This window comes from Haliotis cracherodii, unplaced genomic scaffold (genome assembly GCF_022045235.1).
Source record: "Haliotis cracherodii isolate W230 unplaced genomic scaffold, xgHalCrac1.p SCAF_1, whole genome shotgun sequence".
NCBI lineage: Eukaryota > Metazoa > Mollusca > Gastropoda > Lepetellida > Haliotidae > Haliotis > Haliotis cracherodii.
This window is the reverse complement of record NW_027266264.1, coordinates 68,777,240-68,797,884: the sequence shown is the minus strand read 5'-3', so window position 1 is coordinate 68,797,884 and position 20,645 is coordinate 68,777,240. Positions and strand designations below refer to the sequence as shown.

General features: G+C 43.4%; 2 protein-coding genes across 2 annotated transcripts in view; both read right to left on the bottom strand.

Annotated features, from left to right (window-relative positions):
* Positions 1-4,089: 4,089 nt before the first annotated feature.
* LOC139467805 (cadherin-related family member 2-like) lies at positions 4,090-14,228 on the bottom strand. The gene is made up of 11 exons (XM_071249315.1): positions 13,971-14,228; positions 12,211-12,493; positions 11,302-11,475; positions 10,705-10,839; positions 9,357-9,485; positions 8,512-8,694; positions 7,826-8,028; positions 6,486-7,318; positions 6,279-6,326; positions 5,704-5,777; positions 4,090-5,488 (listed from the first exon to the last, which is right to left on the bottom strand). The coding sequence occupies exons 1-11, from the start codon at positions 14,052-14,054 to the stop codon at positions 5,463-5,465; spliced, it is 2,172 nt and encodes a 723-aa protein (XP_071105416.1). The 5' UTR covers positions 14,055-14,228; the 3' UTR covers positions 4,090-5,462.
* A 4,094-nt stretch (positions 14,229-18,322) lies between these two features.
* LOC139467795 (transmembrane protein 18-like) overlaps positions 18,323-20,645 on the bottom strand; it is a 7,437-nt gene continuing 5,114 nt past the window's right edge. Inside the window, exons 4-5 of the mRNA XM_071249305.1 lie at positions 20,561-20,645; positions 18,323-19,447 (exon numbers count right to left, since the gene is read on the bottom strand). The exon at positions 20,561-20,645 is cut by the window's right edge and continues 9 nt beyond it. Of these exons, the coding sequence (XP_071105406.1) occupies positions 19,280-19,447; positions 20,561-20,645 (253 nt within the window). The 3' untranslated portion in view covers positions 18,323-19,279. The remainder of the gene's footprint in view (positions 19,448-20,560) is intronic.

Genomic DNA, 20,645 nt, shown 5'->3' with positions numbered 1-20,645 from the left:
TTCCTGGCAAAAGATATAAAAAAGCATGGTGGTTCCATGTTAAACGTAACCATGATAATTAACTTAACTCTATACAGTAAAGTACTTTTATAACGAACACGCTTATAATGAACTGACCGATATAACGCACTTATTTTTTAGTCCCGACCATTTGTTGTATAAATGTTGTATATATTCCTATAACGAACTACAGTTATTACGAACTAAAATTAGTGGTCCCTTTGAGTTCGTTATAACCGTAGTTTACTGTAATTGTGTTCCTCATAATAAAGAACATCCATAAATCCTCTTCCTTATATATAATTAAAAGAAGTATAATATTTTACTTTACTAAAACTATAATAATTACCTTTTTAATAATTAAGTTTACAATCATAATTAACTATAATTTCATACCTTCATGCTTACTTTATTTCAATTTCGCTTTAATATTCCTTTTACTTTAAGTCTAAACCTATTATTTCCTCGTTTGTTCCGTGATTATTCAACATGAGACGTGAACGTTCGCTGAGTGTTCTGATATGTATGGTAATGCCAAACAGTCAGGTTCATTGTGTGATCGGACTAAACATGCATTATATAATGCGGACAAACTGTCCCAGTGCAGCCCATTGTGCTGCCAATACATTTAAGTCGAATATCCTACTGAGACGTTTACGGTAAAACCTATACTGTCATATGTGGTTAATGGCCAGTGAATCCTACGATCTCTTTAAAATATTCACGCTTTTGTGTGACCAGCTCACGCCTCAGTGGACAATACGTACAGACAGCTTATGTCCATTCTCCCCTGCGGAGCAATACAAACACACATGTTTACGACAGTTGGGATTTGTAAAAGTATTTGAATGTAAAGCGACATTCTGAGACTCATCGGAGTGTTTACTCAGAGGGGCCCCATACGTCACTCTGAAGCAAACAAATAGGATTCTCTGTCACACTCAGTGTAATGAGCGATATAAATAATGTTTATGAAAGCTGCTTGTCGGTAGGATTATTGCGGTTTGATATTGGTTGTTGACATTGGAATTAGAACGCACTTTCTGGTATTGTGCAGTATGTTACAACTGTTTACTTATTTAATAAAAAATGAAATAACTGCTTTATATTATATTATATAAGTCTTTGAATGTCATTAAGAAGTGACACACAGAAGCGTAAGAAATTTATCGATGTCAACTTTATTTTGAGGAACACAACGTTCCGGAGAATATGATTACTCCTTGATCGGGTGAAATGAATTTATACTGTAGTCTTATAAGTCAGTGAGTATGGTTTTACGCCGCTTTTAGCAATATTCCAGCAATATCACGGCGGGGGACACCAGACATGGGCTTCACACATTGTACCCACGTCGGGAATCGAACCCGGGTCTTCGGCGTGACGAGCGAACGCTTACCTACTAGGCTACCCGACAGCCCCGTGTTCTTAAAACCATTAGGAATATGTTCTGAGGATAATTTTATTAAAGAAGTTCAGCATGCCCCTATTCACATTTCATACCAGACACAGTATATCCAGACTATTGGTGTGTTTTCCATTAGGATAGCCATGCAGTTGTGCTCAAGGGAACAGAATGTGTCAGCTTGCAATGAATGGAATGTCCGGGAGGGTGGCGAAGGTACAGGGTAGTTCAGGATATATGGCATTGTTGAAAATATACTTTCTCTGTTATTGGTTAAGCGGGCAGATAACGGAGGTAAGTTTAAATTTCCGAACCTCGGCGGTTTACCCAATGTACACTTTACATGGGAGATTGCGAATGCCAAATTGTCACGTAAGGCATTTTGCTTGTGAAATTGATAACGTATGACAATTGTTACAAGCACATCATGCGATAGTTATGATTATAATTATTTGAATCATACGTCTATCGTCTTCATCGGCGTTTTTATTAACTCAGCTGTTAGTTAAAGTAAGATAGCCAATCCAGGAACTTCTTTTGGAAATACAGTAGAACACGGATATAACGAACTACAAGGGACCAGAGAAATCAGTTCGTTATATCCGTTGTTCGATATAAACGCTTTCGCTCTGAAACGTCCGCCATATTGATATAAACATGTGTTGGAGCGGCTTTGGAAACATCCAAGGGAAATGAATGTAACTCTCTGCCACGGCGATTCGGATAATTATGTTCAATTAATAATTATATAGTTATTAGTATCAAACATTATACATTTATGAATAGGGATATGGTTGACTCCTTAAATGTGATAATCAAGAATATGACCATCTATGTAAGCGTGCCTAGTAAAATGGTTTGTTGGTACCGGAAAAGAACCGAGGGGAAAACAGTAGTTTTTTTCAGTGCAACCTCTTCTCTCTGAGCTAACTGACTGTGAGTCAAGTTGACTTTGATAGGCCGTTAACTTCCTTGCCTCAGGAAGATTGGGCTAGCTTTGCTCATAAACGTGAAAATGGTGAGGCCCATGTCGGTAAGTAGACGTGTGAAAATCGCAAACCAGCCTAATGCTGCTTTCATGTGTCATACAAGTGAAATATCGTAAGTTTGAATCCTGTTACTCCGAAAACCACACCATCCAGGCGAGCGCTGTAAGTTGGGTTGGGTTGGGTTGGGTTGGGTTGGGTTGGGTTGGATGGATACCATACTCAGACATATTATACTTTCGCCGACCAGTCCTTGTTTTATGCCCTGAATGCCGAGCACCAGGCAGGGTGAAAACAAATAACATCTTTTTACGTCTTTCGGTATTACGCGGGATCGAACCACCAACCCACCGCTCCCCGGACAGATGCTCTATCCACGGAGGCGGCCCAGCACTGAACCTGCAGTGTGTGTGTGTGTGTGTGTGTGTGTGTGTGTGTGTGTGTGTGTGTGTGTGTGTGTGTGTGTGTGTGTGTGTGTGTGTGTGTGTGTGTGTGATTATATCAATTTACTCTACACGTCTGCCATTTCTCGACCCGAAAGTTACCATGCATGTGATAAGAATATATAGTTCCCAAGCATTATAGTATCTGTTGGTAGCATTTACGTTATACTGAGCAACGTTGGAATTGAATGTTAGTCGCCACCCTTAAAATTTACATCGACGATTAGCGTGTGTACTGCTGAGGCAATTGGAAGAAGCTTCAAACTCAACACACCTTGGCTTGTAAATGATTAATATTTCTGTCCCAGTAAAACTAGAGAACAGGAGATGTATTCAAGATACGGATGAGCATGATCTGACCTACCGTCGTTGAAAAAAGGTCAAGGTCAAGGTCACAATTAATAGAGTTGGCTCTGTATTGGAAAACTATGTATGGAAACGTCATCACGACATAAGGCACTACGGGTCAGTGGGTGAGCATGTCTCATCGTGGTGGGAAGGTCAAGGTCACAATACGATTGGCCTTATGATCCACGTGTGTGACTGTCTCGGTTTCGCTCTGATTACGATCAGTGGCTTGTAAACGCCATAACCATGCTCGTGAGTTTCACTGATGTAATTTGTGACGATTTGCATCACCTTGAGCTTTACATTAGTAACAGACGAAGTGAGCATGGTTTTACGCCGAATTTAGCAACAAACCGACCATATCACGTCGGGACACCAGAAATGAACTCACACATCTGGGAAGCGAACCCGGACCTTAGGCGTGATGAGCGAACGAATTGGGCACTAAGGTACTCCACCGTCCATCCTCCACATTAAGCTGACATGACGTGTTACAACGGAGATATTGTTACAACTGGCGTTACACCCAACTCACTCGCTCCCTCACTCTCAGTGGCGAAGAAGAGTTTGTTATATCCTTTCAGAAACATGGCCAGTACTGACTGTCACCTGTGATGCTATCTGTAACAAGCCATATATAAGATATATGACATACAATCAGTTCACTTAATATCATGACCTACATGAAATAAGAAATGTCTTTTCGAAAGAAAATGTGCAATGTGCAATGTGCACTCTGCAATGAGCACAGGTGCACCCTCAAAGCAACATGTGCTTCATACGGGACATGCGGGAGATGTAATAAAATAAAAAAGAAATCCGTCCTGTAAATGTCAACTTTGCTGATAGGAAAACTATTGCCAGATGTGAACAGGTACTCTAAATAAACCAATTTCTGCGTCAGTTTTATTATATTTGTATAAAGCAACATTGTAAACATTATATATTACATTTATTGCCACTTTTACACGGTGAAAAATACTTGTATTTTCTAACAAACGTCTTTGGTAGTTTCATAGATCCTTAAGATCATGGTGCTATATATCACAACTATTGATTTGCGTTTTTTACTGTCCTTTATGAGAGTCTTTTGTCATTTCACGTGTCACGGGATAGAAGCTATCAATCTTACTTCAAGTGTCGGACGAAAAGGACAAGAAAGTCTTTTATCATTGATATCACCACTCTCTTGACGTCAAGTGATATCCTGTTATCATATTTCTGGGATCATATGTGGTTCTAACGTGTGACCTTTTTCTGTCATTTGTACCTTTATGAAAACCACAAGACCCTTAATCATTACCACAGGGATTGTCCATTGTACGATTCCGACTATATCATGAACATGTGTTTACGATTCCGACTATATCATGAACATGTGTTTACGATTCCGACTATATCATGAACATGTGTTTACGATTCCGACTATATCATGAACATGTGTTTACGATTCCGACTATATCATGAACATGTGTTTACGATTCCGACTATATCATGAACATGTGTTTACGATTCCGACTATTTCATGAACATGTGTTTACCATTCACTTTGAAGATACTAGGTGTTTTCGAAAATATGAGCGTATCCTACTCCACCGGTGGAACCGTCACAAACACATGCAAAGGAAAGGCAATTGTTCACCTGAAGAAAAACATGGGAACATATGGACATCATTTTGGATACTGATGCTTCAAATTTGGAAATGGCTTTCGTATGTCTACCATAACGCTTTTGGAAAGCTCTACTCTGGCCTTGAATGATGTAACCCTGATGAAACAAATTTGAGCAATAGTGGTACGATCTCTTCGAAATCCTCATTGAAAGAGCTTGCTCGATATGTTTATGTATATGACGTTAAGTTGGTATATTCCTGGGAGGTTGATGTGTTCTTCTAATTATTTGTTTAGTTCTGTTGTCCTGTGTATTGCATGAATGATCTACACAGAGCAGCTGACGCCCATGTCCATATTGTGTACCCTCTCTCGTCGGATCCCAGCCTCATGACTATTGTGCCCTCCGAACTAACCGTAACTCATCTGGCGTTCTGGCGTTAACTGCAAGATATAACCTGTCCAGTGTTTTGCCTGTTTGCCTGCCGTCTTTGAGTGTTCAATTTTAGCCTGGCGTCATGTTTCGTGTTTGCCAAGCCGTCGAATATTGCGTGTACTTTCAGTGTGAGGCCGTTTGAGCTGCATGTGCAACATCATGTTGTCTGACACGAGCTGTCTAGTATGACGTTCTCAGGTTCAGAGGTCTGTAAGTAAGGTATTCCGACGCTGCTAGTATGGTCTTCGCTGGTTGGCATCTGCAAATCAAGTATCATAGTTACTTTACTTATCATTTCAAACGTAAATAGTTTGTGATATGTTTTTCATTGCGTCGTATAAGTCAAATCTGCCTGGAGACACATATTTTATTCTTTACACTTCTACTAAAATGCAAACAATGACCTACGTTGTGAATGGTCGAATGTATTCCTACTTACACGAGCACGCGAACACAGACATGAACATTACGTACCCGAATGCCAATGAATACTGTCAGTTTTGTAGCTGCTGTCGTAGTTTAGGTTACGTTGATGGGACTGATGGTGCCTGTAAATGGATTTATATAACATGTAGATTCGAATTCGTTGTAGTGCACAAAATAGTCTGAAAAGTAACTAACTTGCAACTGTAGCTGACACAGATCAATGACAGAAATGATGGTTTCATGTATACGAGTAACTGAGTTTCTCTTCGATGTGGGATGAGCTTCGTGAAGCCAACGAACATGAGTATGATGATGACAAACCAAGAAACATAAGTTGAGAGTCGAACCCAAGATCATAAGACCCTGGCACAACTCTGGACAACGTATTGCGGCGCCTTAGAGGACTGTCCAACCCGTCCAACTCATTGCTATGGATTCGCACCGGCATGGTTTTGCACACGGACAGAGCGAAGCCAGAAGAATCGTTACATACACTTGTGTTGTGAAGAATTTGGTCTATTGCACATTCGGCAAATCAAGAGACAAATGATAAGAAATAATTCATTATAAAATCAAACGTAAAAGAGTGAAATGAACAGAGTAGATTAAGTGAATTCAGTTACCTTGGTTGTTGGTGTTCACTGTTGTGAGGGCTCACCCTTGAATTGCCCCTGAAACATGAAGTGTGTATCCTTGATATATGCACTCCGTGGTTCCCTCTCTGTTCACAGGGGATGCATACAAACAAATGATCAAGACGTTCTCCATTTTACCATACACATTATATATACACGATACCGTAACAATAATCGATGAAACCAACTACTCACAAGTTATTTATGTTCGGTGAATACCCCGTTGGTGTGTGTCCTGGTACTGAGCTGGTGCAGATGTATCGGACAAGGATGAAGGCCCCAAGCATGACAGTAAGGACGGCAACAGCGACGGCTGCAGCAAACACCGTAATCCCCGCCTCACTAGACAGCAGACTCTGACCAGCGCCTGGAGAAGATGTTACGCGTGTCGTAGTCGTTGTCGGGGTTGTTGTATCCGTTGTTGGCGTTGTAAGTGAAGGCGCGGCATTAACGCTAATATATATAAAAACATCGGTAGATTTAGCAGGCACTCCACCGTCTTTTGCTTCAACTGTTACTAATATTGTTTGTCCCACAATAAATACATCTGCATATCGATAGTATATAATGTCACCATTATTGAAGATAATGTAATTGTTTCCTTCAGGGGGCGCCATACCCTTAACTTTCAAGGTCACCACGTTATTAGGCGACGTGAGGTCTTTATCAACGGCGGTGATAGTACCTAGTACGCTAGGCACCTGCGTGATGCCGGCAGTCACACTGTAGATGTAGGTGCCGTCGCTCTCGGGGGTGTTGTCGTTGGTATCTAACACCGTCACAGCCACCGTGCATGTTGCCGAGCCACCAGCAAAGTCTTCACCAAGAAGTTCAAGGGTCAATGAGGTTGACTTTGTCCTATCGTCGATGTCGTAATTTCCTCTTAACGTTAACGTCGACCTATCTGACTCCCAATAGAAGTAACTGCTGTATGTGGATGGCAGAAGAGATATTCTTGACATGACGTCATTTTCAGGGTCCTCGAATCTGACGTTGCCAAGATCACAATAATTCAAAGTGAGACTACTCTGAAATAAAAGATTTGTATAAACAGACGGGTTCTGTTTATAAAACATAAATTATTTTCAACTTAATGTCCTATAATATTTCTGAGAATTCTTTATTAACCTTCGATTTATGAGAAATAACGGATTATCTGTCCCGAGAGAATGCATTTTATTTATCCTAGCCTTGGCGAGACACATACAATTTTTACTGACGAGCGACATTTAACATAACACCTTGCGAATATTCTATATGTTACCCTAAACTATCTTTTCTAAGAAAAAGTTCAGTTTCCCGATTGAAAGAAGAGATTGTACATAGAAAATATTCTGTGTAGTTATGAAAAATGGATGATCTAAGTTATTTTGACAATGCACTTATGTTTACAAAGTGTCGAAAGATTTGACGTGAACTGAACCATCAGATTAAAGTAAAAATTGTTTATGCCTTCTTTCCAATGGGTCATCCATAATTTTGTATTAGTTTGTTGTGGATTGTTGTTGAAGTCATTAGTCTTGGTGATGCCTCACCTTGACCTCATACAGCACGCAGGAGTAGGCGCTGCTGGCACAACTGGGGTTTTCGTTGACGTTGGTGACAGTGAGGGTGACACAGAGGTCGCTCAGGTCCAGGAAGCCATCGGTCACTCGGAAACATATCCTGTAGGAAGCGATGGACTCGGCGTCTAAAAGATGAGTTCCGGGTGGCGCGTGTGCCAGGCTAAGGTTCATCCCTGAACAATCATGGCAAGGTGAGGTGTGAAGAGAGAAGAGTGGGGGATGGGTGTTTGTGTCTTTGTTCTTTAACGCCGCACTCGGCAATATTCCGTCTAATGACGGCGGCATGTTGATAATCGATTCTGGGCCAGACGTTCCAGTGATTGATATTACGAACAAGACGCCGTCGGGGTACTTTGAAATAAAAACAAGTCACCGAGTCTGACCACCCTATCCATTAAATCGCCTCTTAGGACCAGCATAGATTCTAGGGGCCAAATCTATCCCGGAATCCCCACTGGATCACAATGTAGCCGCTTCATACGACTGGCAATGGGATGCTGGGTACTCATTCTACGCAAGGTCATCACGGGGGCAAGGGAACTGGCTGAAGTAAGTGACTGATATAAGCATGTTCGTTTTGATTCTATTTTGAAAAAGGAAAATGGTACCTTTTCTGATACTTCTCTTTTTGTGTTATATCGTAATATTCTGCTCACCTTTGGAATCCAGCTGAAACTTTAAGGCTTCAGACGGAGGATTTATCGTCATTTCTGTCACTAGGGTGTCGTGTGAATCAGGGTCAGTGCAGGTCAAGGTCATAATGGGTTGACCCGGTGGAGCGTCTTCTCGAATATTGAGACTTGTAGGAAAATTTGAACAAGAAGGTTTTGAATTGAGATCTGCAATAGAGATGTTGACGTAACTTGTATGTTTATCTCCTAAATGGACAATCAGTTCAATTGTTATATGACGTCATGCTTGACATGACGTCACGACTCCTCCCCTCATTCGTCACCAATCGCCCCTTTCCGTAATCTGCATGTCAATAAATGTTATGTGCGAAGATGCGACAAATCAATCAGAATGGGCGTATGCTTCAAGTTTTTCGGTCAAAGAATCCCTCAGGAATAAATCTTCTATGATCTTACATATGTCTTGCATTTAAAAATATACCCAAGATACAGTCGCTATTCGGCTTGTTCGGTCACGAATGTCCTTCCCCGTGGACACAGCGTTCAGTCGATAACGACGGAGCCGGAATCCATAGAAAATGAAGGTTTTCTTTTGAGGGATTCATGCCGGCAGAGGAAGAAACCAGTATCGTAAGACCCTAAAGCCAAATAATTATTAAATAATGTTTCAAAGATTCAAGAAGTTCCTCGTGTAAAGGGTCTGAATCCCGAAGAGAGTCAGCGTAAAAATATTCACCATTGGAGTATGGATTACGGTCTTGTTTTTCTTACATACTAGCTGTTTCAACCTCGCAGTTTTTAATCAAATTGGGTTTACGTACTGGTCAGCATTACGGCCTAGTTCAAAAGGGTGAACGTAGTTTACGTACTGGTCAGTGTTACGTTCAAGATGAATGGTCCGACGGTACTTCGAACGTCCCTCACCAGAACATGAACGACAACAAAGGAAATGGTCGCAGTCGTCAGGTCACGTGATGGTGATATTGTCCCATCGTTGGCTGAAACAAAGATAAGTTCCCCCATTGACATATGACCATGTTGGTAAAGAACACACGACGTTTAATGTGTAGTAGACATAAGAACAAATATATTGGCAGCACCACAATGTTGGAGGAACAAGTGAACAGATATAACTAAATATTGACTAATATATTATAAATCCTATATGAATCTGAGAGTAGTGTAATGAAAAACATTTATTTACAGACCATTACATATCCATTATTGAGATGTCCTGCTGGACTGGTAATGTAGGCATGCTATTATCTACAGACCCGTTCACAGCCACAGAGGTTTTATATCAACACTTTCTACAGGCATACTTGTTGGTATGGAGGTAGTGGGGTAGTCTTGTGGGTAAAGCGTTCACTCACGCCGAAGGCCCCGGGTCGATCCCCCAAATGGGTACAAAGGGTAAAGCCCATTTCTGTGATATTGCTAAAAGCAGCATAAACCTACCTTCACTCATTTGTTGATAAGCTGCATATAACTGCATTAACGCCTGCCCTGTACCGTATCAAATATCGCGATTGCACTACTGCTTTGCTGCATCGGTGCATCATTCCATCCTTAGAGACCGCCTCCGTGGTCTCGTGGTAGAGCGTCCGCCCGGAGAGCGGAAGGTTCGGGGTTCGATCCCCGGCCGCGTCATACCAAAAGACGTTAAAAGATGGTACTTGTTGTTACCCTGTCTGGCGCTTGGCATTAAGGGGCTAAAACAAGGACTGGTCGGCTCGGAGTCAGTATACTGTGTCTGAGTGGGGTATTTATGTTAAACTGCGGCATGGTATCTCAGTGAACTAGCACTATAAATCGGCATCAGTCCGGACTAGTACAAGCAGCCACACAAACACACACACGTACATGCACGTCGCTATATAAGTGCAATAATCTTGGACGCGACGTTAAACCCCATTTCACCTAACCTCCATCCTTAGAAAACATGTTTAAACTGACACGTCAAAGACGTGAACTTGCCATCAGGGCATATGCAGCTATTGGTTGCCATTATCCTCGACAAAATAAACACATGATCACCAAAACCCAGGCTATTATATGAGGCTATTATTTTCGGTAAAGACATATGGAAATTGGTAGTCATAACTTCTATATCTTGCTGAAGTAAATTTTATAAAACATATATAATACGTATGTATGATACGTGTGTTTCAAGGACGCCAGAGTCAAAGACATATAAGCCGTGGAATTGCGTCTTACCTCTTATAACAAATATGCCTGTGTTGGGGAACACTTCCATGGAGTAAGTCAGTGTGTCATTTTCAGCATCTGTAGCAGTGGCTCTGTATACAGTCGTGTGAGCTGCAGTGCTATTGGCTTCTAAAGTAATTGCATCTGAAAGAAGTAGCAACAGATCACGTTATCTATGGGTGTACAGTATGTTTAGGTCCTCATCAATACCTTAACATGCATATCACGCATTCGCAGTGCATTCAGAATGCGTTCACAGTGCAATCGTCCCACAACAGGTGTACATGAATATTGCCTGCAAGTTGGAATACGTTAGTTAGCCAAGTTTCCCCTAGGTTGCAATATCTGATTTCTTAAAAACATCTCACAATACCCCATGCAATGGTTATGATATGTCAGCCATAAACTTAATCAACGCAAATACATGAAGGGAAAGAGCGGTTTTATTAAAGGATACGACAAAATACCATAGCTTAAACTGAATCCTTGAATACAGCGAGCTGAACCAGCGAGGCAGAGCTATGGTGAGGTAATAATTTCATAAACTGTGCATATGGTTTTAAGTGAAATCGCGATCTGTCAAAGAAAATCCAGAGATTTGTATACCTGTTGGGTAGACTGTAAAAACTGGCGGCTGGTTTTGTAAAACGTCTACTCTCGTCGTCCACGTCCCGCTGACCTTATTCTGGCCGCTGCAGATGACCGTGACGCTGTACGATGACGTTGAGGTGTAACTGAGGCCAGTGTTGGGAAGGTACGGGGCATAGTACAAGTGGAAATCTGAAAAAGACGGGGTTGGAGGTTTCGTAAGCTTCTCTCATCGTATAAAGCCCGAATCAGTGAATTTCATTAACGAGAGACAATTATCATCCAAAACTGGCCCTCACGATGCTTTACAGATCACAAATGATCTAATGATGAAAGATGTTTTGTGTAGCATTCACAAACAAGGCACTACTAGTTATTACTGTTTTCAAACTGAAAACGTTGAAGAATGATTATGGATGATAAATATATATATATTAATAGAACACACACACACACAAACACACACACACACACACACACACACACACACACTACTGGCACTGCTTCAACGATAAATACTACTAGCACCTTCCTCTACAATGCCAACTACTAGCAATACTTCTATTATAAAATCTACCATCACCAACCTCAACTTTACCAACAACAAGCACTGCTTCTACTATACCAACTACTTGCACTGCTTTGCCACTGTCCACGTCCAATACTCCTACTACAAAGCCTGTTTCGACTTCTCCAGCTAATAGTACTATTTCTGACATTCTGATGGAAAAGTGATGAGTGTGGCGTTAAAAATACAAACGTCTGACACTACATGCACGATAACTATTTTTTATGACTACGTGCACTACGAGGACAATCTCGTCTATTACAACACCGTCTAGACCCAACACTAGAAAAGTGGGGTAGCCGAGTTAAAAGCAACTGAGCTAAGTAATTACGCGAAGTATAAAATGAACACGAGTTTACCTTGATTCCCATGTCTTTTCCACATGGCAAATCCCTGGAAGCCAGGACTGACAGAGAGGATGTTGCACGTCAGACACCTGGAGTCCGGCGCAGAACCTAAAGATTTGTCATAGCAGGTGACAGCACCAAGGTCCGTCTCCAGACGGGTGTCCTCGTGCAAGGTCACCATCACCGCGCCGGAGATGTCTGGGGGTTCCGTCGTCGAAGGGGTTGTTGTGGTACTGGTTGACTCAGAGGTCGATGTCGAGGTCATAACAGAGGCTGGCAGCGTGAGCAACGGGATCTTGAAAGGATACTTTTATGATTACCCACAGGCCTTATCCGTGGCCTCCCTTTTCACTTTTTTTTCAAAAACGCAAGCTCTTCGATTAAAGTGAAATAGTTTCAACGGAATTGTTTCTTCATCCGAAATGTATTTTTGGCGACCCTTCTGAGACGCTTTCAGACACACACACACACACACACACACACACACACACGCACGCAGATACACTCCCATGTGGTCTGATTATCAACCATTTCATTTTTAGAATGGGAGGTGAGGTGAAATGGGGTTAAACGTTCAACATTACTTCACTTATGTAGCGACGTGCATGCAGGTGTGTGTGTGTGTGTGTGTGTGTGTGTGTGTGTGTGTGTGTGTGTGTGTGTGTGTGTGTGTGTGTGTGTGTGTGTGTGTGTGTGTGATGCCGGTGTGAGCTAGTACTGTTTGTTTGTTCTTTACGCCGCACTCAGCATTCTTCCAGCTATCTGACGGCGGTCTGTAAATAATCAAATCTGGACCAGACAATCCAGTGATTGAAATTATGAGCATCGATCTACGCAATTGGGATACGATGACAAGCATCAACCAAGTCAGCGAGCCTTACCACCCGATACCGTTCGTCGCCTCTTACGATAAGGACAGTCGCCTTTTACGACAAGCATTGGTTGCTGAAGACCATGTCCATCCCGGATCTTCACGGGTTGTGAGGCAGTACTAGTCGGGGCAGTTTAAAACGAATACGCCACTCAGACACAGTGTACTGTTTTCCCATAATGCCTAGCGCCAGGCATGTAAACAACAAGTTAACGTAGTTAGGTGTGAGGAATCGAACCACTGAGGTTCCGCTCTCCGGGCAGACGCTCCTGTCCACTAGACTACGGAGGCGACTTTTTAGTACGGGACAACAAAATACCGAGGAATGTTTAATGCTGCATCCAAACGTTATGGTGTTCGCTTCAGCAATCAAAACAGTGTGAGGTGTTTTAGCATGGTGGTTACGATACAAAACATACGGTAATATATGAAAAAATTCAATACTCGAACTTCCGTTCTTGCTTTTCCCCAAATAAACGTAGATTTAGACTGAAAAATATGCCCAACATTGATTATGAACTTGAGATTGTATGTTAACTCACAATAAAATAGTTGAATGACAAACGCAGTACGTGTGTACGCAATCCAGGCTTTGTCATGATGAGTGAGTGAGTGAGTTGGGTTTAACGCCGCTTTTAACAGTATTCCAGTTATATCACGGCGTGCCAGCTTAATGTGGGAGTAAAGCCCGAAGTGATGCAGGTCTTAGCCGTTTACCACTTCGGTGAAACCCACAATCATAGGTTTCTGGCGTGCCCAAGGGACGCAACTCTGCACAGCGAATCGCGGCGCCTTAGACGACTGGGCCACCCGTGCCGTGCCCCCTTGTCATGATGAGGTAACAACTCGTTCATACAGCTACATGTATGTCAATGAAATATTGAAACATATATTTACTTACAATTCCCGCCACAACCAGGGCACATCGCATCCTTAAACCGACCTTCATCATCTGACGCAATTTGGGGAGGTTGAAATTCCACATTTGTGTCTTCTTCGTAGCAGACTGAAGTCGATATTTATTTTAAACTATTCACGTTCATGAAAGAGATGTCGTCATATAAAGGGCAGTTAAGAGTCAAGTCGTATTTCAATGTGCACTATTTGTTGATTGTGCATGTTGATTGACGCCAGCTATATCTTCGTATCCAAGTAATCTTATTGCAATATGCTCCACACCTAGAGCCTTTCAGAACAGTATGCACCTGGCGAAGGCGTGCCGCGTTGAAACTAAATGGCCGTTCTTCCAGAACACAAATGTTGTTGTGGTCTGCACTTGTTGGTGTGCTATTCAATAAAGCATTATTCATTCACTCTGTAGTTATACAATTCATTCTGAGGAAGGTATTGCATGGCACGTTTTAGTGCAATCCTTTACACGTGTCATTATTCAGAGCCCACCGACAGATATCTAACGTACTATTCGACATGATGTTTGAGCTCAGCGTACAAAATTCCCCAAAATCTCAACTTTGCAAAGTTACCAAACAAGATAAAATGTTGCCAGTCCAGAATCTTCCAGACTAACGAACAAAAGTAACAAAAGAGTAAACAATAAAAGTACTGTTAAATGTTATTTCTCAGAAAGAAAAAAACACATTAACAATCAACTGGTGGATTGTCCACTTGGTAACGTTAACTCCATCGGACGTGCAACTGAATATTGACCGTAAAATAGACCGTCTCGGACTGTCGGGTATTTTACCACTGCTACGTTTCTATACAAAATACGCTTCAAAATACCAGGGAGGCGGTCTCTGGCAGACGCTTTATCCACTAGACCACGGAGGCGGTCTCCGGCAGACGCTTTATCCACGACACCAGACACCACGGAGGAGGTCCCTCTATGGTGAAAGTAGTGACACGGACCAAAGTTAAAACAATGTGAGACCAGAAATAGATTCCCTACATTAATAGGGGCTGTCAGTCAAGTTAAAGAAATATCTTACAAACACCCTCATATATGTTTGGGAACCATACATACAATGGATTCTGACGAGAATTTGGCATCTTGACTTCAAAAGAATGCTTCATTTGCAGTCATTTTTAAAATGTCAAAATGAAAATCCTACTTTCTTCTAATGTGTCGAGTGAAACTGGTATTTACATTTCAGTATATTACAATAATATTTATTCAAAATTAGAGTGAAAAAGTGGTAAGAAGACCCCAAAAGACCATTGAGAAACTGATGACCTAAAAAATGTTACAGTGAGCTGCACATGTTTGTTTAACGCTGCACTCAGCAATAGTCAAGCTATATGATGGCGGTCTGTAAGTAATCATGTCTGGACCAGACAATCAAGTAATTGACATCATGAGCATCGATCCACGCAATGGGGATACGATGACATGCATCAAAATCCGATCCCGTTAGTCGCCTCTTTCGACAAGCATAGTCGCCTTTTACGGCAAGCATGGGTTGCTGAAGACCTATTCTACCCCGGATCATCACAGGCCGAGCTGCACATGTATCTTATGAGCTGCACATGTATCTTATGTTCCAGCACATACTAAATATACACTAATTTTCTCACTTCCTGATATTGAGCGGTCCGGTAGCCTAGTGGTTAAAGCGTTCACTCGTCAAACCGAAGACCCGGGTTCGATTCCCGACATGGGTACAACGTGTGAAGCCCATTGCTGGTGTCCCCTGTCGTGATTTTGCTGAAATATTGCTAAGAGCGGCGTAAAACCATACTCACCCACTCACTCACTCACTTCCTGATGTGGATAAGGGACAGACCATTTGATATTCGGGGGGGCCTGGGATTTTGTAGCAAGATTACATATTTTTCAGCTACAGCTACAAAACCAGATATTATTTTATTTGAAACTATGAGCCTGATTTTTTAAAAGAAAAACAGCTCACAACAATGTAATTTTTGGGGCAGGTATTTTCTCTCAATTTTTTCAAGAATTTTCTATACATTCCTAGCCTCCTCTCCACAGAATATCAAATGGTCAGTCCCTGAGTAGAAGGGAAATTAACCCTGAGGATGATGGTAGCCAGCTTTAAAATAGATGTAGGCAGGCTTTAGAGACATTATTGTTGTAGTTGACAAAAGAAGTAATACACAACTAACATGACTTGTATACTTTATTCATGTAAACATTCAGATACCCAACCAAATGCCCTAACACATCTACAGATGGTCACTTGACACAGTACTGACCCCACACCTGCAGGATGGTCCGGTGATGCAGTACTGACCCTACACCTGCAGGGTGGTCCCTTGATGCAGTACTGACACCACACCTTCAGGGTGGTCCCTTGATGCAGTACTGACCCTACACCTGCAGGGTGGTCCCTTGATGCAGTACTGACCCTACACCTGCAGGGTGGTCCCTTGATGCAGTACTGACACCACACCTACAGCGTAGTCCCTTGATGCAGTACTGACCCTACACCTGCAGGGTGGTCCCTTGATGCAGTACTGACACCACACCTGCAGGGTGGTCCCTTGATGCAGTACTGAACCAACACCTGCAGGGTGGTCCCTTGATGAAGTACTGACACCACACCTACAGCGTGGTCCCGTGATGCAGTACTGACCCTACACCTGCAGGGTGGTCCGTTGATGCAGTACTGACACCACACCTGCAGGGTGGTCCCTTGATGCAGTACTGACCCTACACTTGCAGGGTGGTCCCTTGATGCAGTACTGAACCCACACCTGCAGGGTGGTCCCTTGATGCAGTACTGACACCACACCTGCAGGGTGGTCCCTTGATGCAGTACTGACACCACACCTACAGGGTGGTCCCTTGATGCAGTACTGACACCACACCTGCAGGGTGGTCCCTTGATGCAGTACTGACACCACACCTACAGGGTGGTCCCTTGATGCAGTACTGACACCACACCTGCAGGGTGGTCCCTTGATGCAGTACTGACACCACACCTGCAGGGTGGTCCCTTGATGCAGTACTGACACCACACCTGCAGGGTGGTCCCTTGATGCAGCAATGACACCACACCTACAGCGTGGTCCCTTGATGCAGTACTGACCCTACACCTGCAGGGTGGTCCCTTGATGCAGTACTGACACCACACCTGCAGGGTGGTCCCTTGATGCAGTACTGACACCACACCTGCAGGGTGGTCCCTTGATGCAGTACTGACACCACACCTGCAGGGTGGTCCCTTGATGCAGTACTGACACCACACCTGCAGGGTGGTCCCTTGATGCAGCAATGACACCACACCTACAGCGTGGTCCCTTGATGCAGTACTGACACCACACCTACAGCGTGGTCCCTTGATGCAGTACTGACACCACACCTACAGGGTGGTCCCTTGATGCAGTACTGACCCTACACCTGCAGGGTGGTCCCTTGATGCAGTACTGACCCTACACCTGCAGGGTGGTCCCTTGATGCAGTACTGACACCACACCTGCAGGGTGGTCCCTTGATGCAGTACTGACACCACACCTGCAGGGTGGTCCCTTGATGCAGTACTGACACCACACCTGCAGGGTGGTCCCTTGATGCAGTACTGACACCACACCTGCAGGGTGGTCCCTTGATGCAGCAATGACACCACACCTACAGCGTGGTCCCTTGATGCAGTACTGACACCACACCTACAGCGTGGTCCCTTGATGCAGTACTGACACCACACCTACAGGGTGGTCCCTTGATGCAGTACTGACACCACACCTGCAGGGTGGTCCCTTGATGCAGTACTGACACCACACCTGCAGGATGCTCCCGTGACGCAGTACTGACACCACACCTACAGCGTGGTCCCTTGATGCAGTACTGACACCACACCTGCAGCGTGGTCCCTTGATGCAGTACTGACACCACACATGCAGGGTGGTCCCTTGATGCAGCAATGACACCACACCGGGGAGTTCTTTGTTTCAATACTGTACAACCCACATGTTGCAAGTGTTGTTGGGCATCCCCACAACAATATACTACACGCATTCCCCCTCACATATCAACCAATCATCAAACAGTTAACTCTGCATACAGTCCTCAACAGTTATCTGTGCTCAACACCAAGCACAAAGCAATGAATCAACCATTTACATCTTCTTGAGGCAAGGGCTTTCACTGATTGTAAAAGTCCAGTTTCCACCCATGCCAAACTAGGCTGGAATTTCTCAGCTCAATCGTAGCGCCACCAGTGGCTGTTACAAGCTATGTCCCTGCTATGTCCCTCCTACTGACCAATCAGATTCCACCAATCATATAACTTGCATTTGCTTCAAACAAAATGGCAGCACCAAGTCAAGACAACCTGATCAATAATCAAAATTTATATTGTCATAAAAAGGGCCTTACCTCGCAAAGTTCATCAACTCACATGAGCACCTTGATTAAAAACATGAAAAGAAACCTTGCTGGCAGAACACATGCTTTGCAAATCCTGCCGTTTACTGAAAACTGCATGTTGAAATCCATGTTCTTTATAAACCGGATGTAAACATGGTAAAATCATTACTCGATTTTGATTGGACATGCACAGTCTTGTTAGTCCAGCCGAAATGTAAATCCAGAATTCCAGCCTAGTTCGGCCAGGGTGGAAACTCGGCTTTTATAGTCCGTTAACACCCTTGCCTCAGAAAGATAACCAGGTATTATTAAAGAAATGTCTTTGAAACTAAAACAATAATACCTTTATACACTCCCTGTGTTTGAATATCATCCCTCCATCAACAATACCACCAAAAAAGTGTCCAGAGTTACATTTCAAGATTTACCATACACATTATACAGTATGTCTGTGCAGAGAACAACAATGCCTTGTTCCCTAAATCTGAGTACTTCCTTCAGAAGTCCTTGTATCTGTCAACATTGAAAATATGGGCAGGTAACTCACACATGACTGTGAGAGACAGGCAGTCACACTCTCAGATCACATTGTCTTTCCATGTCAAAGGATCAAGTCACTGAGTAATATGGCCATGTAACTAAGTCAAAAGGTCTTAGTAATAGTTACAAGGTCAGTCCAAGAAGTCTCGATGTCTTGGAAATCATCCATGGGCCACCTTAGTGTCACGGAGTTATATTACTAAGTCGCATAACGGCTGACCAAGTCACAGAATCTGGTCACTGACACATTGCAGGATGAAGCAAGGGACACACATATCACCATAAAAAACCCACAGAAGTCACTCTATAAGGTCAAATCTTAGACTCAGTCGTGTCAAATGTTTGATGCAGTCAGGAGAAAAGTTTGACCAAGTAGGTTCCACTTAGTCATCTTTCTTCTCCTCTATTGTCTTCTGCTCTATTGTCTTCTCCTCTTCCTTCTTCTCCTCTTCCTTCTTTTCCTCTTCTTTCTGTTTGTTCCTGGCCTGGTGTTTTAGCTTCATCTTCTTCATCTTCACCATCATCGTCCCGGTTGCCAGCAGCCACATTATCTGCAAAAGCAATTGTCCCCTCAATTCATCCTCAACATAGGTGTGTCATGTCTCTCATCTGCAACAGCAACTGTCTCCTGATACATTCATCCTGTACCCACTCACCACAATGACAAGACAGTTGACCAGCACACACTCACCACTGACAAGACAGTTGACCAGTGCCCACTCACCACTGACAAGACAGTTGACCAGCACCCACTCAACACAATGACAAGACAGTTGACCAGCACCCACTCACCACTGACAAGACAGTTGACCAGTACCCACTCACCACTGACAAGACAGTTGACCAGCACCCACTCACCACAATGACAAGACAGTTGACCAGCACCCACTCAACACTGACAAGACAGTTGACCAGTACCCACTCACCACTGACAAGACAGTTGACCAGTACCCACTCACCACTGACAAGACAGTTGACCAGCACCCACTCACCACTGACAAGACAGCTGACCAGTACCCACTCACCACAATGACAAGACAGTTGACCAGCACCCACTCAACACTGACAAGACAGTTGACCAGTACCCACTCAACACTGACAAGACAGTTGACCAGCACCCACTCACCACAATGACAAGACAGTTGACCAGTACCCACTCACCACTGACAAGACAGTTGACCAGTACTCACTCACCACTGACAAGACAGTTGACCAGCACCCACTCAACACTGACAAGACAGTTGACCAGTACCCACTCACCACTGACAAGACAGTTGACCAGTACCCACTCACCACTGACAAGACAGTTGACCAGTACCCACTCACCACAATGACAAGACAGTTGACCAGCACCCACTCACCACTGACAAGACAGTTGACCAGTACCCACTCACCACAATGACAAGACAGTTGACCAGCACCCACTCACCACTGGCAAGACAGTTGACCAGTACCCACTCAGCACTGACAAGACAGTTGACCAGCACCCACTCACCACAATGACAAGACAGTTGACCAGTACCCACTCACCACTGACAAGACAGTTGACCAGCACCCACTCACCACTGACAAGACAGTTGACCAGTACCCACTCACCACTGACAAGACAGTTGACCAGTACTCACTCACCACAATGACAAGACAGTTGACCAGTAACTACTCACCACAATGACAAGACAGTTGACCAGCAGAGGAACAGAATACACTACAGATATGAAGAGTCCACCACTGTCGAAATATTGCTGTCTT